This window comes from Branchiostoma lanceolatum, chromosome 8, assembly GCF_035083965.1.
Source record: "Branchiostoma lanceolatum isolate klBraLanc5 chromosome 8, klBraLanc5.hap2, whole genome shotgun sequence".
Lineage (NCBI taxonomy): Eukaryota > Metazoa > Chordata > Leptocardii > Amphioxiformes > Branchiostomatidae > Branchiostoma > Branchiostoma lanceolatum.
Window position 1 is genome coordinate 4,501,718 of NC_089729.1, and position 27,166 is coordinate 4,528,883.

Sequence of the window (27,166 nt, forward strand, 5' to 3'; positions counted from 1 at the left end):
ACTTTTGTATTTAGTAACCACAGATGGCTGACTTCACCCCCTTACCTGTACTGCTTTGCAACCCTTCTAGTCCAACAAATAAAAACTGCAGTGTTTGAATGTATGCATTTGGAACAAATGAACCAATACAATACTCCACCCACTTGAGTGAAGTAAAATGCCATGTCACATGGACCAAAAATATTTTACCATGCGTTGTCATGATTTGATACAAACCCTTGAAGCAGTAAATCACCATGTTAAATGGTCTAGGACATTGACATGGCAGTTGAGGATGTCAGGATGGTAAACAACCCCATAACAACCATCCACAGCTCTTATCTCTGCAGTCCTTGATATGTCTGCACTACTACCGTTTCCAAGAACCTCTTTCATCCCTCATGTCAGTTAGTAAGTTACACTACTGCTTTAAATGTACCAAAATTGGTAAGATTCTTTCTTCATATATTATCCTTTATAGCACCTTTTCCAGATGAAGGAAAACAGTATTGCTATTATGCTGATCATTCTTCACAGTGGAAACCGCAAGAGGCAAGAATGGACAGTCCAACCCATTAATATAACAGTCTACCAGACTAACCTTGCTAGCTATAGGGAGGGTTTGCTATGTTACTATCACAGTGGTGCCTCCCCCTTGGCCTGTTTTTGCAGAATTCTGCAATCCATTATCCCCTAGACAGCCGACTGCTACCCACCCGTGTCAGGGACTCTAGCAGCTAGCAGTATAATCAAATACTGAATACTACTACTACTAACTACAGGCCTGTGGAGGCTACCATGAATCATTGATATGTCATTGTTACTTGATTTGTCTTGAGCTACAAAATGCAGGCTGACACCAGCAGAATGACAATTCATTCTGAATGCACTCAAACTGGAGACAAAACACACGTATAACTTTTAGCTACATGTATATATTATATATATATCATAGGCACAGCTCACACACAGAACAAGTCCACTCCTTCAAGAAAATACAGGATACAACAGTCCACAAACATTTGCAGTAATGTTTTATTTTACAACTTCAGGACATTTTGAGTGAAGTTATGTGTATTGAGGCATATTGGTACAAACCACACACCTTCCAACAACCTCCCTCAAATACTTTAGGATGTCAACCATCCTGATCTGCATTCTACAGAAAACTGTTCTGGCTATTCTGGACTTTGTCAAGTCAAACACACAAATCACAAATGTTTTCTGTCTCATGTTGTATGGTTTATATTTGTGTCAGTTGAGATGAAAGATTTGAAACTTATACGGAGGAAAAAGAAAGCTTTGATGCAGGTTTTATTATGACTGTTGTTTTTCAGCTTCTCTTCGCTCCTCTATCATACGATGTTTCTGCTTCATAAATGCTTTCACTGCATTCCCATACACGCCAAGGTCTCCATCTGTGGGGCAGAGAAATACATGTTTAGGAAAGATCCCAAAATACAACAGGCACAGAAGTAGTAGTTGTAGTTGTACTGTAGAGCATTCACAAAACTACTTTGCTTTAGTAGTCAGTTGTTATAAAACTTCATCCTAGAGTTACAAAAATGCTAATCATTGATATTAGTAATAATTGTACATATCCTATTATAATAAAGTACACATGAAAATACTAGGCACACTATATATCAAAGCATTCCAAACCCAGCCAGCTTTTCAACACTTCCCTCATAGTGGCCTTAATACATATATATGAATTTTTTAAATTCCATCACAACCCACAGAAACACATATCAGCTACTAAAAGTACTATGTTAAATTTGACCAGTAACTCTGAGTATGAGTACATACACTTGAGATCATAGCCATTCTGAGCTGAGTCGAGGCGACTCTTAAAGTCCCTGCAGTTAACATAGTGGCTGTCGCCTTCTTGGAAGCAGCACCTCATCCAGTCTTGCCGTGCCAACCGCAGGACCTCTTGATCAATAAGACTGCGGGAGACAAAGGGCGGTTTGGTTACTGGATCATCATGGAACTAAAACAGGTCCATGAACTACCGGTATAGCGTTAGCATGAAAGTTCATCTGAGTTGGAAAGTTACTCTTTTTTTTTTTGATATGAAGAAATCAACCTTCTCTTAACTGAGACGGGGCTGAGACAAGTACCAGAGTTATCAACCAAGGATTGATGTGTTAAAAAATTCATATTTTCTGAGAACCATAGTAGAATGGAACTCGTTGTTATCAAGTACTGTATGAGCATCCTCACTAAATAGCTTTAAAGAACGGTTGCAGTCAGATGTGCAAAGACTAGGTGTAACATATATAGATACAGATACAGGGGCATGATATTGACTTAAAACAGCCTTTGACCCATTGGCATTGTGTCCAAAGCAATTAGGTCGGATACAAATCTCTGAAGAAGACTGGAATGAGTCCAATTTTTTGAATTTACAAACAATTTGATTTCTCCATAATGAACTGTAGCATTATTGCATGTGTTGTTGTTGTTTTATCCTACATAAAAGCCAAAACATGATAGTAGTACATTTGTACAGCTAGACTTCAGAGAAATCTTGCCGAATACATTATCCCTGTTTTATCTCAAGTCTGTTCAAAGATTTGATACAAGAACCATTGAATAAATATTATCTTTGGCAGGATGCAACATGTACATGATCATGTAACATGTGTTTGTGAAGTTCACATCCAAACTTAAAGGCCTAATAGTAGTACTTAAAATTAAATTAATGACATTTCAGACAGAAACTTTAATTTGGAGTGCTGTTGACTACAGCCAAGTTTACTTACTGGTCCCGTTGGAACTGTTCGTTGGCCTCGTACATGCAGACTTGGTCAGTGATGTCACACTCCTCAATCCCGGGGACACGGCGGAACTTGCGATGGTAGTACGGGTAGGAGCTTTTCTTCTGAGACTTGATCCAATCTGAGAGGTATAAAGAAGGTGTAAACAACACATTTCAAAGTCCTAACACCTGTTAATTAGTGCTGTGTACCTAAACCTAAACCCAGGACCTGATCTGGACCTAATGTTTAGATTCAAGTCCAAACGTCTGGAAACAAGTCCGGACTTGAAAGAAAATCTCTTGCTTATACTCTCCTTTTTGTTTTGAACCATCTTAAACCTTCCTTAGATCATGAAATTTGCACTGGAAAACTATGAAACCAGTGCTGTTTTTGTGTTTATAACTGACCTGAACCTGAACCTCTGGATCTAAATCCTGACCTGAACCTAACACCGGTTTAGGCACACAGCACTACACCCATTTCATGCCTGATATAACAACGTACATGAGTCAATTATCCAATACCATAAAAACTCACATCTGATGATGGAGATGGTGCAGTGACATGGTGTTACTGAATTCTAGAATGCTAAGTAGTGTAGCATAGGGTACTGGGGTCATAACTGTGTGTTACACAGATTAAAATACAAACACATATTATAACACAAATAAAAGACCTTTCTTCAACTTCAGTTCCTTCTAATCATTTCTATATTGTTAAGATCGGGCTTGGAGAACCTCCAAGAAGTTTAGGCGTAATAATTTCTCCTTGGAAACACAACAACCGGTAAATAATTGTTTGGAATTGCTGCTGATATCTTTCTATCTTACTTTCTCTGACATCAAATTATGATTGTTTTATTTATACGCATTTTGCCTGAGTGTCATTCTAGTTGCTTCCAGGGCTCCCATGCTCTCCCTTCACCAACCAAGTGTATGGGAAGAACTAACTAGGAAAATGTAGGAAGACACTCAGGCTACATACAGTATGTGTATCAGTATGAATAATATATTTTCAAACATACTCTCACCTCTCAAATAAACGTACCGGTACGTTTATTTTTTTTCGCCTATAGTTCCACCCGGTACGTTCTTATTCTAGACGGTACGTTTATTATTTTTTGAAAAATTGAGGCTTTGCAAACCAGGAATCCCTCTAAAATCGTAAGTTAAGGTTTATCTGCCCATATTTCCCTGGCAATTTTGCTCGTAATTCGCTATTTTTCGGCCTACCGGCGTTGATTTTCCCGCCGCTTTGACGGCCTTGTGAAAAGTATCCTGGCGGCACTCGTAACATATCGGTCGATATCGCTATGACGCTACAAAGTAAACCGGAAAAAAAGACGCAACATTGACATTTTAAAATACAATTTTCATATAAATAACTTTGATAGTCTCTGTTTATATCGTAAACCAAAGCACGCTGATCAAAAACGTGTGGAGTAGGGTGCACGCCTGCACGGGGAATAATAATTTCCTGACCACTATATCCGTAGTATCGGCAGCGCGTCGGAAGAATTATTTGTTCGCAGAAGACATGTAAGTTCGTTAAAACAACAATCATAACTTAACTTCCCTTGTAATATGTGTTTTGAGGCCACAAAATCTCTAAAACGGCAGAAATATCTCCGATATGATTCGGTAAACAACAGCGCGAAATCGCGAAACATGGCCGCCACTCCCAGGCATGGCGACAGTAAGACTAGCAGCATATTGAGTTGCCGGCCACAGTTAGAGCGGCTACGTCGGGCCAAACCTTTAAAAAACAAGTAAGACAGTACTGCTGACCTCTGACCTCCAGACCCGGCCTGCCATATCGACTATGATTTAAGGATTATGATTTGGATTCGACGCTCGGTTATGTATATATTATCTTTTTTGGTTACTTTCTGTTCATTATTCTATGTTATTTCCTTGTTATGTTATTTAGTCTGTTTATGTTATTTTGTGCAGGGCACGCCTGAAAAGCAGTGCGGTTAGCACTGAGTGCGTCCACCCTGGATAAAGAAAACAGAAATAAATAAATAAATAAATAAAATAAATATTGCGTAGTGCGGATACCGATCTTAAAAATGATACCGTAAACGCATGGAAATATTATATTTTTTGGGCAACGATAGACACACAAGGCCATATTTATTTTCAGAGGGTTCATTTTTTTAAATAATCGTAAGATTTTTCCAATTTAGGCGGTTCATCGCGGGTTTCTAGTGTCAACACGTAATGGGTAACTTCTTAGTATGTGCGGTCTGTGACGTTGAGCTACCTTTAGAGTCGATCTCTGTTCAATATTGTGGGATTTACCGCGGGAACTCGAAATCCGAGCGTCTCACTTTGTTTTCGACGCTATGGAGCAAAAGTTTATAGACATATTTCTTTTGTGGAAGGACTGTGTTCATATTTGTGTTTTTTTGTGGTTGATGTCTTTAGAAAATAAATATGATCAGGTACATTTAACTTAAGTACTCTGATGATTTTTGTTATATGTCACTGATTGTCAGTCATAATAAAATGATATAACAATTTTCTTTGATCACTTGCTTCAAGTTCCAAGTAGAAAAAGCATGTATCATGAACATTTTCACTTGTTGAATTTGAAAGCACCCGGGCCCCCGGTTAGGGGTCATAGCGGGAACCTATGCCCAATTTTTCAATATTACTATTATATTTTACGAAGAGGCGAGGAAGATCATCATGATTTGAACAAGCTATGGACAGTTATTCTGTTCAATATCTATATACTTAATAGGTATGGCATAATTGACTAAATATAAGTTACCTACCTGCTTATTATCTTATTTCCCTCTGACAGTGACAGTTGTACATGTATGGACACAGTTTACCTAGCCTCGACTGTCGATTTTTGAAATATCCCGGGGGGTACTTTTATTCCAGGGGGTACTTATATTACATTCTGAAGATTTGTCCGGGGGGTACTTCTATTCCAGGGGGTACTTCTATTTGAGAGGTTAGAGTAAGCATTCAAACTGCACAACTACAACGGTTCAGCCGTCATGCCTTTAGAGCAGCCCAAAATACGTTTGGAATGTAAAAGTGACATCAAATATGTGATGCAAATATATGTAACGTTAGTTGGAAAGCACAAGTCAAGTGTCAATGGTGTCAGGGCAAAACTAGCAAGCAAGAAACTAGAACTAGTAGAACATGTAGTAGAAGTAGAAAGAGATCAGAAATCTGAGGTCACACCATACCATGGATAGCGGTTACTGGCATGTCCACGGTGTAGTAGTAGGATGCCAAGATCGTCTTCATCACGGGATTAAGGTGAGTGTTGTCCCCGCCAGGATAATATGTGTACGCCTCTCCCCAGTTTGCCATGTCGAATTTCTTCTGTGGAGGACCTCCATCGTCTCCTTGGTCCGCCATGATGGTGACCTCTGGCGCCTACTTTTTCTTGGAAAGGGTATGATAGAGTTTATCCCACTATTAGAAGTACAATATGTCCTTCGATAACTGTTGATATAGATAGTATGAATTACATAAAGCAACAAATATTAATACATATTTGTATTGTGTCCATAAAATGATGAAAGGTTTACGCTAAATGATATAAATTCTACGAATTCTACGTCAGCTTTACCTTAGAATACTCCTACCACACCCTTTCAGTACCCAACGCTAGTCAGATCGCGTCGAAATGCAGTTATATCTTTTTACATTCACTCTTGCTACTGTATGTTGACAAAATTAAAGATTTTGACAAATTTTAAACTTGTAAAGATATTTTAAATATCTGTTGACGACCAAAACCTATTACGATTGCTCAGCACTGTATAAGCAATAGTGTACATGTTATAGCGTTTGCATGCACTTTTAGTTACCATGTTCTCCATAGCCCCTATCAATGTGAAGTTATTTCCCAATTTTCGTATTTAAATCAAAATAGAAATCGATGTAATTTGGTAAATATAATATGTATAGGTTATAGATAAAGTATAGGAACATATTAAGCTCAAGCGAGATCCTATTTTCAATTCAGAATTTCGTCAAAACCTACGGGCACCGTAGGTCCAAGGTAAGAACCCTATATTAGCCTCGTTTTCCCCCAGTACGTCCTCTTTGCCAAGCTGTGGAAATGGTGGGTAGCATCGCAATTTGTTGGCTTCCAATCTATGAGTTATCGCGCTTAGTTTACGCCATCGATGCATATATCTTCATTTTTCGGATATGAGAAGAATCAGAGAGTATGTTGTGATGTGTTTTAATGCATTTCAGTGGAAAAGATGCGCAGAAATGTCGATTTGGTTTGCGGCTATCGTTGACTGTCCCCAGCCATGCAAGTTGCAACGTGTGCAAGATGGCCTCTGTTCTTTGCCATGTAGACGTTCTTGCTTGTGGATGTGAAATTCAGAATAACGTGCATTTCTATAAATTGTGAGAAGACACAGTTTTGTCGTGCTTAGATTATTATGAGCCTCTCAGTCTCACGTTGGCGGTCAGGAAAGATCAGCATGTGAAAAATTATGGCGACATGTGCGAACGTGTTCTGATGGGGGTGGGGGGTGCGCCATTCAAATGATTCTTTACAAATTTTTGATAGAACTTACTCTCATTTTGAACACAAATCCTTTAAATTAGACCTGCCAGCATATACTGTTCTCATTATCAAGACTAATTTTTTTTGGCTTTCTCTTGTCCCGTTGCAGTCTCACCGAAAGTTCTCAGCGCCCCGCCACGGCTCCCTGGGTTTCCTGCCCCGCAAGAGGTGCAGGCGCACCAAGGGGAAGGTCAAGGCCTTTCCCAAGGATGACGCCAGCAAGCCGCCCCATCTTACCGCCTTCATGGGCTACAAGGCCGGCATGACCCACGTGCTGAGGGAAGTCGAGAGAACTGGAGCAAGTACGTACTTCTCAATAAATTTTGATAAAATTTGCATGACCACGTGGTGTTAATCTTAGATATGCGACATGAAAAGGTTGCATGTATAACAGTAAGGTTATCATGTTTAATGATGAGCAGGACAATCATTCTGTATGATGTGTCTATTTTACCCTGATCAGCAGTGATGAAATATTCCCCACATTCGCAGTTTCCACCAAAAAGGCACCTGTGCCTTGATGATGGGACAATTCCTTCCTTGGATGTCTGAGCTGATACTTTATTACTCTACTGGAACACAATTTTTTCTCCAGACTCTAGATTAATGTCTCACAACTTTATTTCGTAGAATCGACCAAGCGAGAAGTGGTGGATGCTGTGACGATCATAGAAACTCCTCCCATGATGGTGGTCGGAGTGGTCGGCTACATCGCCACACCCAAGGGCAGGCGTGCTTTCAGGACCATCTTCGCTGAGCACCTGAGCGATGAGTGCAGGCGTCGCTTCTACAAGAACTGGTAAGACAGTTGCACGATCACATGATATGTTAACTCTCCTTATTGATTCATCTGTAATATATTTGATTCCTGTACAGTATAAGTATTGCTAGAATTATATGCCATGCAATCAATGTACATTAGTAGTAAATATGAAGTTTGTTATAAGCTTGTTCATGGTGTGATGCATTGTGAGTAAGATGTTAAAGTTGAGGGCTGCTGGTCATTCTGTAATGCCAGGGGCCTGCAAATTTGACATATTACCCACTGCATTAGTACACTGCAATAGTGTATAATACACACTTCAAACCTATTCTCTACCAGACTAACAGCGTCGGCTATAGAGAGAACATTTGCCGAGGGACTTTGGCCATGGAGGATAACATTTCCATCCTATTTGACCCTCTCTCCGTAGCCGACTCCCTTCATACAATTGACTCTATTTGGCCAATTTCTACTATTTTCCCAGCGACCCGCAGAGACTGGTAGAGGCTACTTCAAACCATGAACTAGCTTGTGAGATTTGCACTGAAATTTGCTTGTTTGTATAACCTGTCTTTATTGCAATCAGCACTATGAGCCAGAGCCTGGTCTCATGGAGCAGCCACACACTCCACCCAGTGTCTGTACACTGAAGAGTGTCGCATGCTAAATCACTCAGACCTCGAGCCTCCTCTCGGGAGTCTTAGACTCACGATGAGACTCATGGCTGTCTTCCCTGCCCCTTGGGGACTGAAGGTACTCCTCCAAGAAGAAGGCTTTCACCAAGTACGCCAAGAAGTGGCAGGATGAAGACGGCAAGAAGCAGATCGAGAAGGACTTCAAGCAGATGAAGAAGTACTGCATCAACATCCGTGTCATTGTCCACACACAGGTACTAAGATAGATGCATGATGAACACTTTTTAAGATGGACTGTGTAAGATTTTGGTCCATTCAGATAAGTGGCTATGATATGTAACTGGCTGTGAATGATATATAACTGGTATGGCATGCACTTATTATGTTTCGCCAACGAAACATATTGTTTTTGTCAGGTTTCTTCTTCTCCTGTCAAATCTTCAAATCGCTTCTTCTCGGTCGTCCGTCAACCAAATTAGCTGAAATTTGGTATGCAGGTAGAGTACGTGTATACCCCCAGACCCTTTTAAAATTTTTTTGATATAAGTTTTTAAAATGATTTTATGGAGTTTTTTTTGTCATTTTCAGACAAAAGTCGCACATGATGGCCTCCAGTGCCGTGGTGTTGAAACCTGAGGACCTGAAATTTGGTTTAGTTGTGCATTGGATATTTACCCAAAGGACCCCATTATTTTTTTTGGCATACACTACTTCAAAATGATTTATTTTGCACATTTTTGATGCAATTTTTGGTTATTTTCTGTCGGGGCCAGCAAGAACTAGGTCATACTGTAACATAAGCCCTCCTACACGTCCCCTGATCTGGGACTTCAAACCAAGCAGATGTCAGGGGGTACCTCGACTAATGGTATTACAGAAAGTTATATGTACCTTATGTTACATGGTACGGATGTTATATTTGAGATGTAGGTACCTATAGGAAAGGTGACTACACCTGACAATTACTTATGCTAATGAGGACCTAATTCGCATAAAGTATGCATAAAGTTGTATGTCCCTTACCGTAAATGCTGCGGATGTCATCTTTGATATGTAGGTACCTTTAGGAAAGGCGAACACACCAGGCCATAAATTATGCTAATGAGGACCTAATTTGCATAATCGATGCATGAAGTTGTATGTCCCTTACCGTAAAAGCTGCGGATGTCATCTTTGACATGTAGGTACCTTTAGGAAAGGCGAACACACCTGGCCATAAATTATGCTAATGAGGACCTCATTTGCATGATTTATGCGTAAACTTGTAATTCCCTTACCGGAAAAGCTGCAGATGTCAGATTTGACATGTACGTACCGTTAGCAAAGGTGATCACACCTGGCCATGAGTTATGCTAATGAGGACCTCATTTGCATAATTCATGCATAAACTTGTATTTCCCTTACCGTGACAGCTGCGGATGTCATCCTTAAGATGTAGGTACCATTAGGAAAGGTGAATGCACCTGGCCAAAAATTTTGCTAATGAGGACCTCATTTGCATAAATTATGCAGAAACTTGGATTTGCCCAGGAGTTATTTTGGGACAGCCCACTTCTTGCATGAGGACTATGGGCGAAACATCCTGAATTTGCTCTTAAAGCAAATGACGGCCAGTCTAGTTGCACCTTGTTACTGTATATGCACGTGTTGCTGATGTTGTTGTGAGTGATGCTTGTAAAAGATACTGTTATGAGAGCTGTTTGCAGTGATGAAATATTCCCCACATTCGCAGTTTCCACCAAAAAGGCACCTGTGCCTTGATGATGGGACAATTCCTTCCTTGGATGTCTGAGCTAACAGCAGATAATCAAAGAACTTAGTTTCAATACTGAGGAAGCAAGCGATAACAGTTTTGTGATTGAGTATTTTTGTTGTCTTATCATTAGATGAAGGACCTGCCTCACCGCCAAAAGAAGTCTCACATCATGGAGATCCAAGTCAACGGCGGCACCATCGCGGAGAAGGTCGACTGGGCGCGGGAACACCTGGAGAAGCAGATCCCCGTCTCCCAGGTCTTCGGGCAGGACGAGATGATTGACATCATCGGTATCACCAAGGGACACGGTTTCAAGGGTAAGCAGCATGTTCTTGAATAGTCAAATTGTCATTTCTATGGATGTTAGAACAGTTACCGTGCAGAAATTTCAGTATGTTCCTGTATTTGGACAAGTGATGAAACCCATGGAAATATGCTTCTTGCCGAGGCATTCAGAACAAATTCTGTTGAAGTTTCCATGCTGCCTTCCTACTGATGTCTACAAGAAATACACAAGCTAGTTTTGTATTAGGATTTGATACTTAAGACATTAGTTAGAATAACTAAATGAACCTTACCTTACCTCCAGGTGTGACCTCCCGTTGGGGGACCAAGAAGCTGCCCCGTAAGACCCACAAGGGTCTGCGTAAGGTGGCTTGTATCGGTGCCTGGCATCCCGCCCGTGTGGGATACGGTGTCGCCCGTGCCGGTCAGAAGGGCTACAACCACCGCACTGAGATCAATAAGAAGGTGTACCGTGTGGGCACGGGAATCCACGTGAAGGACGGCAAGGTCATCAAGAACAACGCCGCCACCGAGTACGATCTGACAGAGAAGACTATCACTCCAGTGGTAAGAAAACCAGTCTGTTTGATAAGAAAACCAGCTTGTTTGATGATGTGATGAGAAATCACCTAGAATTTTAAGAAAGATTACAACAACGCCGCCACTGAGTATGATCTGACAGAGAAGACTATCACTCCAGTGGTAAGAAAACCAGTCTGTTAAATAAGAAAACCAGCTCGATTGATGAGAAATCACCTAGAATTTTAAGAAAGATTACAATCATGTTCATCATTGCTCGTAGCTGATTGCTCAAGTCTCCTCTGTGGTCTAGCCTATGTGCAGTTGCTGCATTGTTCATGTCACCTACATAGCAATAGACAAGTTACTTTCCAGATATGTGCTGATATAAGCTTTATGAGCAAACAACTTAGAAACAAGTTTCTCTGTTGTTTTCCAGGGTGGCTTCCCCCACTACGGTGAGGTGAAAAACGACTTCATCATGATCAGAGGCTGCTGTGTCGGACCGAAGAAGCGTGTGCTCACCCTGCGCAAGGTAAGCCCTTGGTTAAACTTGCACTGTGTTGTGTTTGTAAGATAGGAAAGAGTTGAGCTGTCTGCAGTGACGATAACCTCTTACACATTGTTTCCACCAAAAAGGCACCTGTGCCTTCATGATGGGACAGATCTTCCTTGGATGTGTCTGAGCCTTTGACAGCTATTAGCTACCTAGTACTACTTGTATCAATGTACTTGATAGAAAGGGTCCTAAGTAAAATCTGTCATAAAAGTTTGTCTTGTGTTTGTCATACTAAAACTACTGTATCAATGTACTTTATATAGAAAGTGTCCTAAGTAAAATCTGTCATAAAAAGGTTGTCTTGTGTATGTCATACTAAAACTACTGTATCGATTTACTTGATAGAAAATGTCCTAAGTAAAATCTGTAATGGAAAGTTTTTGTCATGTGTATGTCATACTAAGAAAAGCTTCTTCCTCCGTAGTCTCTTCTGGTCCAGACCAGCCGTAGGTCTCAGGAGAAGATCACCCTCAAGTTCATCGACACATCCTCCAAGTTTGGTCACGGTCGCTTCCAGACCATTGCAGAGAAGAAGGCCTTCATGGTAAGAACTGCTCTATTTTGATAACCTTCCCCCTGTGTACTCAATTGCTCTTGATAGCCCAAAATCTTTTAACTTCTCTACTTATGGCTACATCTTATTCAGACATTTGAATATCCAAGCATCTTGTACAGAATGTGTTTTCTCAGATTAAGATACATGTTCTTCATCTGTTTGCAGGGTCCTCTCAAGAAGGACAAGGAAATCAAGGAGACTCCAGTGGCCTGAGAAACCCCTGCAGACCCCAAACCTTTGGGCCAAGGAACACATCTTTCACCTACTGGTCAAAGCTGGTTCTGACAAATAAAGAAATGAAAAATGGATAAACTGATTGTCTGGTCTTGTTGTTTGGTCAACTGTTCAAAAAGAAAGTATATTTCGACCACAGCTCCTTGTAGTAAAAGGAGGAATAATAAGATAAGCTTGAAAAAATTGCTGTCCAATTTTCCTGAGTGGCTGCTAATTAATCTCCAAGCAGATTCAGCGGTTGCAAAGACAGTATCCAACTGGTAATAAAAATTCCTTTTGCCAGTTGGATACGGTCTTTGCAACAGTTAGATCTGCTTGGAGATTAGCTGCTAATGACGTTAGATGGACTGACATTAACTAGTACTGTTAAATGCATGATGCTCCTCTCCCATGTCTCCAGTTTGAGAATCAGACTTCAATGGTGTAAGAAATAATGTATGAATACGGTAAATGCAGAAATGTTCGCGGTGGTTTTATTTTCGCGGCAACCATTTCACAGCGAACTTAAAACCACCTCGAACATTTGTGTCCAATACTGTAGCAGTATGTACATGTAACCAGAGTGCTGCTGCAAACACAAAACCACCGCGAACACTCCATTTTCACCTTAGCACCCAAAAAAAACATGCGAAATTAGATGAATTTACAGTAGTTGACCATGGTCGGACCACAAGTGCCACCATCACATTATGAACAGTACATCAACACATGGGATTGGGTTCTATAAACTGACAAAGTAGCCGGAATTGATATATAGTAAAATAATCCTGTGTCTGAGGCCTTCTATAGGTCTGTTCATAATACCCTAATGCCATCAAAGAACCTTTCTACTGCCAACCTTATATTCCATTGCCATAAATGGACACCCTTGTTTCACTAATAAACACCAGCAACGTCGTGGGTGTTTTGAAAGAGGCTTTTTGACTTGTCTGACTTAACAACTGAAGTCCTATATATAGGTACACGTGACGTTAGGAATAAAAGACATTGTCGAGCTGTGCACAACGCCAGATGTGTCGTGGTCTCCAAGTTAAGAACACCAAACAGTAGCAGTGGCAATCGTGCCATCTGTACGTGGGGAGCCTGAACTTTACAGCCGCATAGCAAACACAAATAGTAGCCCTGAAGCCAAGGTGGCATGCCAACGTCACGCTTACTTTACAGAGAACGTGAGAAGACCTGGCAAGCGTAGCCTCACCATTGTGCGATAAATCAGACACGTTTCATGGGACATGGCGGGGTCCGTGTCCTTGTCAAGTTCACCTTGTGCACATACTAAAACCACGCATGCCAAGACACCATGCCAACCGGATGTCTTAAAGGTTATTCAGCGTGAAGAGAAGGGTCTAATAGAATTCCACCGTTTGTGTGGTTCCCTGAGATTGATCGGAGTCACGGTTAAGTTCAAGTTGAAGGTGTATACTGTTACACTGACGTGTCAGATTGTGTCTGTGATGTCTAATGACACGGGTCAGACTGGTACTCACACACGTCCGTGCCTCCAACCGTAAACAACACATGCAGGGTATCTGAGGTCAAGTACTACTAGCCTATAGCCTCTACCAGGCTCCACGGGTCACTGGAAAAATAGTAGAAATAGCCAGCTACCTCTCAAACTCCCTGTCCAGCCAATAACTCCTCTGGCATGTCATACGTCTATTTGGCCAATGTCTGCTATTTTTCTAGCGACCTTTGGAGCCTGGAAAATTGAGGCTATTCATCCCGTTCCCCAGGGTCGACGGATGATGATGATGAAAAAGCCTGACTCGTAGAGCCTGCTGAGGAGGCTAGATTTCTACTTTCCCATCCTTCATGCGCCGCGTGCAGATGTGGGGTGGCAGGGATCGAGGTGAAGGGTTATTACAATTTATTGATGAATTGCAGACGGCCGTAAATTGTTCCGAAGTACCGCCTGTTCTTTCAGCTTTTTACATCCCGTTAGTTTATACTCATATAAATTTTCACGTGCCCGTGCACACACAACACTGACAAGAACACGAGGGATTGGCAGTTTTAAATGCTTTATTGTCTGCAATATGCAGAATTTCACCATCTGTATTCCAATATGCTCTCTCGCCGTTAAGCTTTCTAACGACATGTTAGCATTGCTTAGAGTTTTTTGGATGTTGACTTTCTGTAAGATAACCCCCTAGGCCTTACTGTGTCTTTCAATTGTATGTGTTGCTATCTCCTTATTTCATACAAGAATATAGTTATAATCTGTACATAAACGACACCAGTCCCTTCTTCATAAATTCATCAATCAATAAAATATAAATCATAATTTGGATCAAGTGGTAGAAAAATATCAGTTAGTAACCTATAATAAGTGGTCATATATAATGTTAACACTTGACCCCCACCTGTAGTCAATATTGCTGGGTGATTAACTGCTGACGGTGTGAAAAGGGTTCAAAGTCCCCGCCCCGCCTCCTGGCAACAGTCAACATGTCCACTCTGTTGTAGTGTTCTCAGGGTAGATTGAGTCACCCTAAATGAGATATAAAACATCTAGAAGTGTAATAAATCTCACAGGTATTGCCGATAAACGCCACCAAACAACGTGATAAATTTTATAGCTGTTCACTTCCTTGGGAGTGTATTTTCAATGATCATTGTTCTCAGCTGCCCCCCTCCACGACAATTTCAGGCAGGAGGTCTTGTTTGATGAATGTCGTCTCAGTAGTTGATTCTACTTTATGCTTTTCGTCCACCTCGGGTAGTGAGTCAAGTACAGAGGAGGTATGTTCGTCCGTCAGACTACTTGATCTGAGTGCCAGCACTGAAGTCACGTTTAGCTTTTTCTTCGGCTGCTGTTCTCGTTTGGATAAGTTGGCTAAATCGTTTGCCGAGATGGCCGGGACGCTTCTTTTCCGTAGCCTCGCATTTACCGGTGCCTGCTCAACTTCTTCCTTGAAGTCCTGAGTGGCGGACACCAGATTTTTCCACTTTCCTCCGCCGAGACCCGATTTGGGGCGAAGGTTTTCAGCTCTGCTCGCCCGTCGTTTCTTCACGGCGATGTTCAGCAGCCCTGCGGCGCTCATCTTCTTCTTCCTCGGCTCCGGAGGCGGTGTAGGGGGCGGCGTGTCGGGCTTCTTCTGAGCCGTGACTCTGAATGCAGCGCTGTGGTGAGCCGACTTCAGGGCCATGAGTGTGGGTATTGTTGGGTAGGAGGACCGCTTGCCGAGATACCGTTGAGCATGTTGCCCTTTCAACACCAAAAGGGCGGAATCCGCGGTGGAGTTGTACACAGAAGAACGTACGCTTAACACACTGCCCACCTGGGACCCGGAGACCCCTGGTGGGGCCGTCATCTTGAACTTTGGTAGAGTCAGCCGTGGTTCCGGATTCGTGTTCTGAGCCGTAGTTTCTGTTGTTGTCGGCTTCTCTGGCCCTTTGTAAGACTTGGAATACTGAACACGAATCGGCGGAAGGGTCACTGTTAGGACAGCAGTCAGATTTTTCTTGCCTGTCTTTTTCTCCTCTGCGGTGTCTTCATCTGAAATAGGTACATGTAGCTCTTCCCGTATCACTTGTCCATTCACAGAGAAGTATTTCCGTGTGTTAAACGTACAGGGGTTTGCTCTCGCTTCCGTTAGAAGAATCTGCGCGATGTCGTCCTGTCCCCTGATCTTCGCCTGCACGTACGGGGTCGTGCTGTTGTTGTCCGGGATGTCGACGCTCAGCTGTCGGTCCACAGTGGCTCTGGCCACCGTCCGAACGACTGACGGGTCCCCTGAGAGCACGGCGTGATGCAGGGGAGTCCTCCCTTCCCTGTCCTTCTGTAACAAGTCCACGTTCTTGTGGTTGAGCAGCCATTTGACTTGTTGGTTGAGTCCGTAGGAGCATGCGAAGGCGAACACGGTCCTGCCGCACGGGTCCCGGGCACGCAGGTCGGCTCCCCGGTAGAACAGGTGTCGGAACATCTTATCTCTGAGGTGTTCGTCCCTGGCGAAGCAAGCCGTCATCAACGGGGTCCTGCCGTGATGATCCCGCACGTTAGCGTCCGTCAGGTTTAACAGGTCCCGTACCTCCTCCAGTTTACCCTCCACCACCGCCTGGTGTAGCCGCGAGGCCTTCTCGTCGGGAAGCCTCTTCCTTCGCGTCATGGCTAGGTCTTACCGAGAACCCCGGACCTTAACTAAGACATGCACCCCGCGATGCTGCTCCTGTCGCCGTTTCTGTGTTACTAACGGGATTGTATGCCGTCAGTACAGCGCCTATTGTGAAGTAGAGCTCGCTTTGTGTGCCAAGCTCGGCCTTCTGATAGCAGTTCTTTGTTTCGTCCAATCGGGCACATTGTTTGCAGAATGTCGAACTGGCGAGAGTAGATTAACGCAGACTTCACAACTATAAAAGCAGGTGTCACTGGCTGGCAAATACTTCACGGATACCCTATAGAATTAACAAAATTAACTTTACTCGCTCCTATTGGCGATTTGAAAAGTCCGTGTTGATAAGAGCGTTTACTCCGTGCCGTATCCAACGTCGCCCATATCAGCGTTTATGTCCAACAGTCGGCCCGTGTATAAACCGTCACCAACCACCATGAACGATTGTCTAGTCCATGCAAGTCTCTCGTTAAGTTGTCAATAATTTCCTGCCTTAAGTTCCATTACCGGAGATAAAAATGTCACGACATATCGGTATAATCATACTGTAGTTAAGGTTGACAGGATGAGTAACCTCCTCCCATCTATTCATAAGCGGACACAATTAAATTTGACAGGCACGAAAGAAAGCGGCGATTGTTCTCCTCTATGCCTCACCAGTCGATATCGGAATATGAAAAGGGCTTGTCACGATGTTGGATGGGTCTTGTATTTTCCAAACAGCGTCCCCACAGTTTAAGACCACGCGATGAAAAATTTATACCGCAGCTTTTGTGTGGCGTGCTTTGTACTTTGGTGGACGGTTGAGAACCTGTATGGCGGCTCGCGCTGTTTCTGCAACACTTGGCAACACGTTTAGCCGATGTTTTCCTGCGCGACAAAGTTGTAAACATCGTTGCCTTTGCGATGTCAGGAATGTCCCAATTACTTCTGTAGGGGTGAATTTGTAGCCAGGCAGTAGACAACCCTGTTAAAATGGATTTTCATGACCGGGGGAAGGGAAAACCAACCCTATATTGGTTTATTCCGCCGATAAATTGGGTACATTCTTGTTGGTTATGGAAGTCATGGCAATGTTCTCACGTCATCTGTTAATCCTCCGGGTACATTCCTGTTATAAGTGCTGATCGAATGGCATCGCAGTGACATAGCTTTGAGGTATGACAGCCACAAGCCCACTGTTACTGTTAGGCCGCTGCCGAGTTTCACTATAGCATGGCTACCATAGCAGGCTCTAGCACTGCGTTTGTCGTAGGGTCTGCAGACTCTGCACCATCCCGAAATAGTAAGAATAGGAAATTTCGTCCTGCATGTCTGTCATTGACTGTTATTTCTTACTCAGTACTTGTTTCCTGTACATTAACAACGCTGTCCTTTATAGGTTTTTTGTCTTTCTTTTTCATGAAAAGAAGTTACAGTATCACGAAGTGCCCCGGAAGTCACGCTCGGCTAGTGTGCAGTAGGAGACGTGAATCACTGCACCGCCCGTCTCCCGGACGACAGTTCCGAACTCTCAACAGTGTCATGACCGGTCGGCACTTATGATACAGGGTTTGTCAACAGTTCGGAGGGACCAGCCACATTAGATTTTTGAAGGGTCGCATTATATATATCGGAAAAAGACAGTGTCCTTGATTTAACGTGCTCAAGTGAAAAATAGCTTCGTTTCTGCTTTCAATTCTTTTTTCAGCTCGACGTTTTAAGATTTTGTCTATCGTTCGGTTTCTTTTTCTAATCAAATTTCTTGATTATTGCAAAACTCGAAAGCTGCCCGTGCAACTCATTTAAACACACCTCACGGCCTTCTGTCTAATCTGGTAACCACGCCACCGGGAGTTCCCCGGTATCTCGACGGCGCTGAGAATGATGCCCTCCCGCCCAGGCAGATTTGCGTGCTCGGTGGTTGGTTTTAAGGGCTTGGCTTAATTCGTTCGCTTAGGGGAGGCGATAAATCGACCAGCTAAGAAGATAGGATGACGGAAACGGGCCAATGCATAGCAGACTGGGCCGGTAAAGCACCCCTAAGACGACCCGTAGAGACTAGTGACCAGGTTAGCTTCTCTCTGGTCTTTCCCTCTACGTTAAACTTACGTCAGTGTTCCAATATGCAGTAAACCCTCCATCATTAAAATCTAATCATGCGTTGTTTGTTGGGAGGCTGTTTCAATAGAGACCCGCTGTCGTGGCAAACCCTGACATGTGCCCGCAAATATTTGATGATCGTTTGCCGGAACCGTAAAACTATAAGGACACTTAACGACACGTTAGTTAGACCTTTGATATCGGAGACCTCCCGGCCGTTCCTTTGCGGTTGCTATGCTCACGTCAAGGCCTTTTTGTGGTAAATCTATTGTCTAACAGGTCTGTCCGAAGACGTGTACATTGTACAAGGTTTCTATGATGATTCGTTGCTCTAAATGCATATATTCTGCGTACATTTCCTAGGAGATCCATATGGAATTCTTGCTCAAATCTTATCTGTTCCAATACTTATCGTATCCTTGGTAACAGGAAAACACTATCCAGTCCGACAGGCAAGCTGAACGAGCAGGACGGCAGTTTGACATTATGTCACCATATGCGCGCTCACGCACACAGACACACATACATACACACACAAACACACACAAATACAAACACACATACAGTGACACACACACATATGGTGACAAATAGTTACACACCGTAGTACACACACATTCACACACACACACACACACACACACACACACACACACACATTCACACACACATGTGGTTTAGAAAAGTAATTAGCACTCAGCCCCCTCGAGCTCCACTCGACTGTGTTTTTGTTTACCCCTGTTTTGTTTTGTCTGCTGTGGCATGCTAAGCACCAGTCATCTATAGACGGTATCTTATAGGCTTAGTGTGTTGGCCTGACGCCTTACGTTTAAAGGGACCTTAATGGAGGTTGTAATCCGTGTAATGTACTGAGGATGATCCTCTGTGACTCTTGCATCAGGCGAACAAGATGATGAACAAATGCAACATGACCATTAAAGGCATCCAGAGCATCTTATGAGGCTACGGGTGAGTTATATATGTCATATGTTTGGAATAATCAAACAGAAACTCGGACCGATAAGATTAAAGGACGGGTTTATTTCTGTTTCCAACATTTGTAAGCGTACATAAAGCTGCATATGTATAAGTTCAAAGGACGGCTTTTTGATCTTGTCAATATGTCATGGACGGGTTCAGTCTTAGGCTTACAGTACATTTTATAGTAAGCAGTCGTTCCACAAGTAAAGGTCTTTATGACATAAGCACGATTTCGACTGGTATTTTACTGGAATGTGTTGCAAAATAAACGGTCATATGACATTCCTAGCAACCTACAATAATACATGCTATGGACGGTATAATAATACTCTGATATCTAACGAAGCAAAAACACCGGCTTAGCGACGTCAATACAAGAAACAATTGACGGTCCTTTTTCTAGGAAAATATCAAGATCACAACCATAGTATTCAATGGACGGTGTTATTTCCATCATGGAAAAACATGTATCTATTCATATCAACATCTATCAAATCATGATGATAATAGATGATAAAATTGATGATAACATCTGTTAAGATATCAACATATCTAACTAACCAGCTAACTAACCATGCAATACACGGCTAGGGGGAAACTCCACTGTAACTTCTGAAAAAATGGGATGGATCCGGACGGTCCAATTTCTTAGAAAACGGCAAAGTATCCACCGAGCATTTACATCTGGACCTTTCCCACCTATTCTAGTCATTCACGTTATAACGACATTTTAAAACAGTGTATGGCTTAACGTAAAACGTCTTTTGCTTACCTAGGCTTTATGAGAATATGAAAACATAGCGCACGCTATTCAACGTAGAAAACTACAGTTTAACTCACACTTTTCTCACCACTTGATATGTAACTACGAAATAATCAACATTGTGCGCGCCTTGCCACAGGCCTTGTCGTTCTGACATGATTCGCTAGGTGGTGCCTATCAACAAGATCTAACCCTTTATTCACCAATCCCCTTTTCCTTCAGGCCTTGTCTGACCAGCAGGACGCTAAAAAATTCATCCTATCATTTAACCAAAGAAAAAAATTACCCACAAAAGATACCACAATGGCTTTTCCACAGGCATATTGCAACTCAAATTCGCCAATAAGGGGTAAAAGAGCAATGTGTCTAGAGATGAAAATCGTACTATGTGGTACGGGAGTCTGTTTCGATCTCTTGTGAAACAAGCCTCATGCCACCATCGGATACAAAGTCAAGGTCATATGACCATATTCCGTCCGCGCGGTCTTCCGAACACGGGCCTTCTAGTTGACTGTGTCGCCGTTGAACCCGCAGCAGACATCCGGTCCGGGTATCTCTTCAGAATGTGATCGACGTTCACCTGTTTGTTCGTCTCGTAGGTAGGAGACAGAGCGTCCGCCAGCTTTGAGAAGCGCCGGTCTGCCGTGGGCTGCCATGCCTGCGTGGTCTGCACCAAAGAGCTCAACAGGTCCTCCCGTGAGGTTCTCGTGGGAAGCGCTGGGGGCGCTGTCGTCTCGGTAGCAGCAGGTACAATGGAGCTGGCCTTACGCGACATGACGTCAGCGTCGTTGTTGCTGAGTTGGCTGTTCTGCCGTTGGAGAGGAGGGTGTGACGTGCTGCTGTCCACCTTACGCATCAAGTCCTTCATGACGCTAGTCTTCCGATGCTGCTTGTCTAGGAAGGCTTTCCGCTGGTAGTTCGCTTGCGACAGAAACTTGTACCTGAAGGAATAGGACACAACAGCTCATTCAGAAGGGACGTACTGCAGATGAACTCGGAGAAATGCATGAGGGAAGTATCAAATTTTCCAGTACCGGGCTGCAATATCCTTCGTTCGAAAGCTTTGCCGAAATAAATGTATATCATGTGTGTTGATTTGATTTGATTGATTTATTTGGCTGTGAAAAAAGTACAGCCAGGGCTACCTAACTAGCCGAAGGCTATTACAAAGGGTTAGCCTTGTACTACATTTACGAGTTTCAGTAGTAAAAACAGTATCCTGCCCACAGACTGACCTCTCCTTAGACAAGTCGTACAGTTTAGACTCTAACATCCGCTGTTCCGTGTAGTTCTCTGCCGGCTGTGCCGACGTCCGGACCGTGCTCTTCTCTCTCTTCACGTCAGAGATCCATTCTTCGATTTCCTACGCGACATGAATGAAAGATATAAGTGTATACAAACCATATCAACACCTAATGTCTATTTTGAATTTTAATGTGTCATATGGCGACATAGTCTATTTTTGTTTTGCCATCATTTTTTGTAATTTTATGAAAAATCTTATCCCTACACTGCACCTGTTTCCTACTATAGTACTAGTTGACCTACCTTGTTAGCGTCTGACTTCCTGCTGCGCAGTGCCCAGTTTGTCCGCCCGTCCGTAGACATGGCCGACTGCGTCCGCGGAACCTCCAGAATTATGTCATCGTCGGAGCCCTGTGGAACACAACACGTCATGATTATGTTCTATATAGAACAGACGAGTACGTGGATGTATTTTCTTGAAATGTTCTACCGTGTAGATGCACCAACATCTTGTGTTAGCCATAACAAATCTTTTCTGTGTCTTCTTGCATCAACAATTTTGACAGTTTTCGTTCCTTTGTAGCCAGCTGGTAATCTTCAGAAAAGGAGCAGTCTCACACGTTGTGCGATCTTTCTTGTTGCTACGTTGATCCACAGCAGTAACTATACAATCAACACTGCAAAAGCGGATGACGCAGTGATTGTATATCCCTGCGCGGGAACAGCGCGGAAACTGAGCTGTATGTAAACATACTACAACACAGCATCTATTCAGCGGACGGCAATTCGAGGCGTTCGGGGATGACCTAAGCAGAAAAAGGGTATAATCCGTACTAGAAGAAGCCTGTTTACGTACACAGTCGGACAGGAAAGCTCGAATAGAACCTGTTAGACCGAGGCTCCAGAAATGAAATCCTCTGACCTGGAAACCTCGCTCACAACACTGGGAGCTTTGGTGGACTTATGATTTCTCTCAGCGGGAGAGTTAAGGACTCCGGATGGTTTTATCTTTTCCGCTTTATCACCTGCATATTTCTGAACACTATCTCTGGGCACATTTATGATAAGGAGCTTTAGTCGTTCATTTTCTCATTATATAAGTCTTAAGAAGCATGTGGGAATACCTTAGATGTAGATTAATCAAACCATGTCCAAAGATATGCCATGTGAGTCACTCATGTAAAATCGTAAAATCACGTAGACGTCATGTATAGCTATTCTATTAGAAATACGAAACATCCGAAGTCTTTTAGATTCGGCAATACATGTAGTCTTTATAAATCAATGTGCTAAGTAGGTAGGCTTAGACAGAAGAAACCTTCGAATTTACGTCGAAGTTACTTCGAAGTTAGAACCTTAAAGATATTGTATAAGTCTTTTGTTGTGCGTATCATTTTCAATAAATCAATATCGACTACCAGCGATTTGGAGGTGACATAAAAATCTGTTAGGTTTGGGTTGGATTAGTTCAGTTTCCTGAGGAATTGACATATTTTGTCGTATTCTAATTTCACTAATGTTAGTAAAAAAAGTTATCGCAGCGAGCCGACCACAGGTGAGGGCTTCGGTTTCAAACAACATACCAGCCGAACGACCGTTCATGACCAAAACGTGCCAAGAAGCTATAGCATTGATTCTTAAAAAAGAAACGTGCTCGTTGATATATCTATATCCTAATTTATCGATAAAGAAGTTGAATAAAATGTTAGTCGTGATCACTACTAGTACCACATGATTTAACGGTGTTAAACAATGCAATATTACTAGAGATACATTGGTTGTTGGTATTGTATATGCTTAAATCTATGGCAGTCGGCCGATCGGTAAGAATTAACAAACATTATTACGTGTAGTCTAAACGATTTTGTGATTGCGTGCATCTCTCTGTCCATCTCACTATGAGAATAAACATGCCATGAGGTCACACACCCCGTGTATGTCCAATACAGTACCTTAGTACGACAACAACAAAACAAACAACGCGGGGTTGTTTCTAAGTGAGCGATTATCTCACTTCTCTACACACCGCTGGTTCGCAAAGACACCGATTATCTGTACCAAAACTCCTAACCCCATGATAACGCCACTGGCATTCCACAAACATACAAACCAGACCTGGTTTACGAAGCTCCTAAACCAGTCTAAGTTTTGTGATAAACATCGGGAGGGGTCAACTATTTGTCCCTCCTCTCTTTCCGTCCATTTTGGTACGTTCCAGTTTTTACCCACCTGTCGTTTTCTCACCTGTCAATCACACGGGCTGCCAGACCGGTCCCCCGTCCTCGGTGATGAGAAACAGTCGCGAAAATTAGTCTGATTGTAGTTTTTCTGGGTGAAGAAAGCTGTTGTAATTGCGCCGCCTGTTTTCACACAACGTAAGTCAACTCGATAAGACACCCCTAGAGACCATGCCACAATTGACCGAGGTGTGAATATCGGGCTACGTTTTGTTCAATTACGTCAGAACGTCTTCTGTGCCCGAAAAATAAGATTAGGTTTCTGGTGGCTGTATTGTGCACATGAAAGATGACCCCTATTGCATTTATCGCTAAGGCTGGCATGCCCGCGATATAATGGTTTCAGTCTGCCGTGTTTGCAGAAGAAATAAGCCTCCTTTAGGGGACACATCTTGTTTCAATGTGCTTCAATTCAACTCAAGATGACAGACTTAAACAAACTCAGACACTGAAACATGCCTTGAGTTTATAGAATAAATACAACAGGTGTATATACAGTAGGGATATGGCAGCAAGCCATGATCAAAAGGAGAAGGGAATTTAATCTAGTCTTTTGTGGTTCCCGCCTGACAAGGTGGAAAATGGCACTGCGGTCATGACCTCTTGTATCACACAAAGACACCGTGACTGTCGGAGTATTTGCAAGTCAGCCACCCAAGATCAAGTTCAGAATGTTAACTCTCTTGTAACTCACATCAGTGGCATACTCTGACAACCCTCCATCCGCTCTTGCTCCCTTTTTTGCTGAGTAATCAGAATTGTGTGATAATCAATATCATTAGCGGTCAGCAAGTACTACAGAAGAGCTAAACTTGGAGGGCAGTACCAGTTAGAAAAGTTAGAACAAGGCGCTTTTTAGCCTCCATAGCAGGCTCTCTGGGCCTTTTTTTGCTTTTGATGATGACTTCTTTTTGTACTGGGTCGTTCGTGCAGCCCGTAACCATTAGACCATGGCCTAGAGATCCTACTATGGAGGCTAGCACTTTTAAAGAACGCCCGTTCCACGTAGTCTATAGCAATAGATATCCCATACAGTATTCACAATGTGTACGTCACGCTTCCTTCATATGAGGTGCATACCATGAGTTGAACCATGTCGCACACGTGCCATACAACCGACCTGTACATACTAGTACCCACCGCACTGTTCATCTCGATTTGTAAGATCCGACCACGTATGCCCTACCCTGGGTTCCAGACTGTTTATCGGGCCTTTTAGCCGGTTCCCTTTAGCCGCAAGTTACCTTGTAGTCAGTTCCTTCGGCGGCACAGAGACCCCAGCCCGCAGAACCCTAATTAGCGCACCGGGGGATTTCTAGCCGGGGAATTGACCGGCCCTACCCACGATTTACACAAAAGTTTTCGGAGTCGACTTGGGGCTGTCTATGGGCTTCTCAAGTGGAGTTTTCCTACTATTTGAGTGTCCCAAGGTTCTCTCCTTACTCAGTCCTGAGTCGACACAGTCCTGAGTCGACCCCAAGTCGACTCAAAAACGCGTGTGTAAACAGGGCCTATGTCTGCATACAGCGGTAGAAAATGTATGGCATAATACAATTTATCCTGAACTCCTATTCTACTATGCAAGTTTCGCGCTCCGACTCAAGAACAAAGTTTTGCAACCAATCTGCCGACAGAGGGTTGTTTACTAACTTCCTTTCTACCGTTCTGTATACCAGCGAACATTTAGAAAGAGTGTTTAATTTGCGTGCGGTACGTACTGTTTTGATTTTATCAGTTTATCAGTGAATCGTCTTAATTTCCACACTTTTATAAAATCTCCGGACGTGAGTCATAGTCAATAAGTGTCGACGTTATTAAACATCAAAAATCTTGGATTGTCGTTCTTTTAGTTTAGATTTGCCGTCTTAACATTGTACACATTGGTACATGGTATTAGATGCTGAATGAATCGGTGGAATCAAGAAAAATGTGTTGTTGACAAAATTACCATTGGAAATATTTAAAGAATTACTTAAATAGTTTGAAACATGTAGTACGCCTTGTTTCAGAAATCTTCGATTGATGCTTCTAATAATTAAGATTTTACATACTAGTATCAGATGCTGAATGATTCAGTGTTATCAAGAAAAAAGAGTTGCTCGTTACACATTGATATTCACGAAGATATTCACGTAATGGTAAATATAGTTTTATAATAGTACGTCTTGTGTAACGGAAACAGGTTTATCTGTTACACCAAGGACATGTAGTGTCCTTGGTGTAACAGATAAACCTGTTTCCGTTACGTGCCTAACAGCACGCAGTTATGCATCTATATTTGTCTCGCTCGTGAACACCCGTTGAAAGGGACTACCTGCAGGTACATACTGCGTACTTTACCATCATCACATTTTCTGCCCTTGCAACCCGAACACCATCACTGACCACACCACTCATTCTCCAAGCAGATGTTTCGGTAGGGCTAGAAGTGGCCGTGATGTTTAACGTTTCCCTTCCTTCTTTAAGAATTGTGGCCACACCTAGCCCCCCGACCAAAACCTCTGCTTGGAGAATACACACCACCACTGACCACACCGCCCCAATACTGACCACACCGCCCCAATACTGACCACACCGCCCCAATACTAACCACACCGCCCCAATACTGACCATACCGCCCCAATACTGACCACACCGCCCCAATACTGACCATACTGCCCCAATACTGACCTCCCATGCTGCAGCCCGGCTGTGGCTGGTCCTGCCGCCTGGTGGGGCTGACCGAGGCATGGTCCCGCCGGTAACACCACAGCTCACACCTGCAGGACAACTTCCCAACTCAAACTATATCTTGTCAACACATCGTACAGGTAGACTTATTCTCCATAGCAGCGCTCGAGAGAAAGGATGGTATGTCCAGCGTGTAACTGCCTCGGATCCCGGTGTGGGTGCTACCTGCTAGTTACCTGGTGTCTAGGAATTTTCTACAAGGCTAAACAACAACAAACGCATCAGTGACTTCGGCACAAAAGACCCGTGCGTCCTGCGCAATTGGTCCTGCGCGATGCGTGGAATATTAAACTTTTTGGAACGCCCTATCAGAACAGGTTTCGCGTGGCTGGTGCCCAAGAACATCTGACGCTTAATGACAGGTACATCACACGGATCTCACCACTTAGAACAAAAGGACAGCTATTA

General features: G+C 43.0%; 4 protein-coding genes and 2 non-coding genes across 7 annotated transcripts; 3 read left to right on the forward strand and 3 right to left on the reverse strand.

The window, feature by feature from the left end:
* Positions 1-996: 996 nt before the first annotated feature.
* LOC136439757 (NADH dehydrogenase [ubiquinone] 1 beta subcomplex subunit 10-like) lies at positions 997-6,361 on the reverse strand. Its single transcript, XM_066435325.1, has 5 exons — positions 6,345-6,361; positions 5,956-6,157; positions 2,748-2,883; positions 1,789-1,928; positions 997-1,397 (listed from the first exon to the last, which is right to left on the reverse strand). Exons 2-5 carry the CDS (start codon positions 6,128-6,130, stop codon positions 1,297-1,299), a joined length of 552 nt encoding a protein of 183 aa, XP_066291422.1. The 5' UTR covers positions 6,131-6,157; positions 6,345-6,361; the 3' UTR covers positions 997-1,296.
* A 1,054-nt stretch (positions 6,362-7,415) lies between these two features.
* Positions 7,416-12,686, forward strand: LOC136439747 (large ribosomal subunit protein uL3-like). Its single transcript, XM_066435308.1, has 8 exons — positions 7,416-7,603; positions 7,932-8,100; positions 8,818-8,953; positions 10,586-10,772; positions 11,045-11,307; positions 11,699-11,794; positions 12,243-12,362; positions 12,540-12,686. The coding sequence occupies exons 1-8, from the start codon at positions 7,546-7,548 to the stop codon at positions 12,585-12,587; spliced, it is 1,077 nt and encodes a 358-aa protein (XP_066291405.1). The 5' UTR covers positions 7,416-7,545; the 3' UTR covers positions 12,588-12,686.
* Positions 7,762-7,857, forward strand: LOC136441141 (small nucleolar RNA SNORD14). The gene has a single exon (XR_010756857.1). It is a non-coding gene; the product is annotated as a small nucleolar RNA SNORD14 (small nucleolar RNA).
* Positions 10,400-10,495, forward strand: LOC136441142 (small nucleolar RNA SNORD14). Its single transcript, XR_010756858.1, has one exon. It is a non-coding gene; the product is annotated as a small nucleolar RNA SNORD14 (small nucleolar RNA).
* Positions 12,687-14,612: 1,926 nt separating the features above from the next.
* On the reverse strand, positions 14,613-17,213 carry LOC136439732 (espin-like protein). Its single transcript, XM_066435290.1, has one exon. It carries the CDS (start codon positions 16,715-16,717, stop codon positions 15,230-15,232), a length of 1,488 nt encoding a protein of 495 aa, XP_066291387.1. The 5' UTR covers positions 16,718-17,213; the 3' UTR covers positions 14,613-15,229.
* A 2,610-nt stretch (positions 17,214-19,823) lies between these two features.
* On the reverse strand, positions 19,824-27,123 carry LOC136439751 (uncharacterized). 2 transcript variants are annotated; one of them, XM_066435314.1, is made up of 4 exons: positions 26,699-27,123; positions 22,095-22,202; positions 21,782-21,909; positions 19,824-21,487 (listed from the first exon to the last, which is right to left on the reverse strand). In XM_066435314.1, exons 1-4 carry the CDS (start codon positions 26,756-26,758, stop codon positions 21,004-21,006), a joined length of 780 nt encoding a protein of 259 aa, XP_066291411.1. In that variant the 5' UTR covers positions 26,759-27,123; the 3' UTR covers positions 19,824-21,003. The 2 variants fall into 2 exon arrangements, with proteins under 2 accessions (XP_066291411.1, XP_066291412.1); XM_066435315.1 differs by lacking the exon at positions 26,699-27,123 and adding an exon at positions 24,036-24,240.
* Between the last annotated feature and the right edge of the window lie 43 nt (positions 27,124-27,166).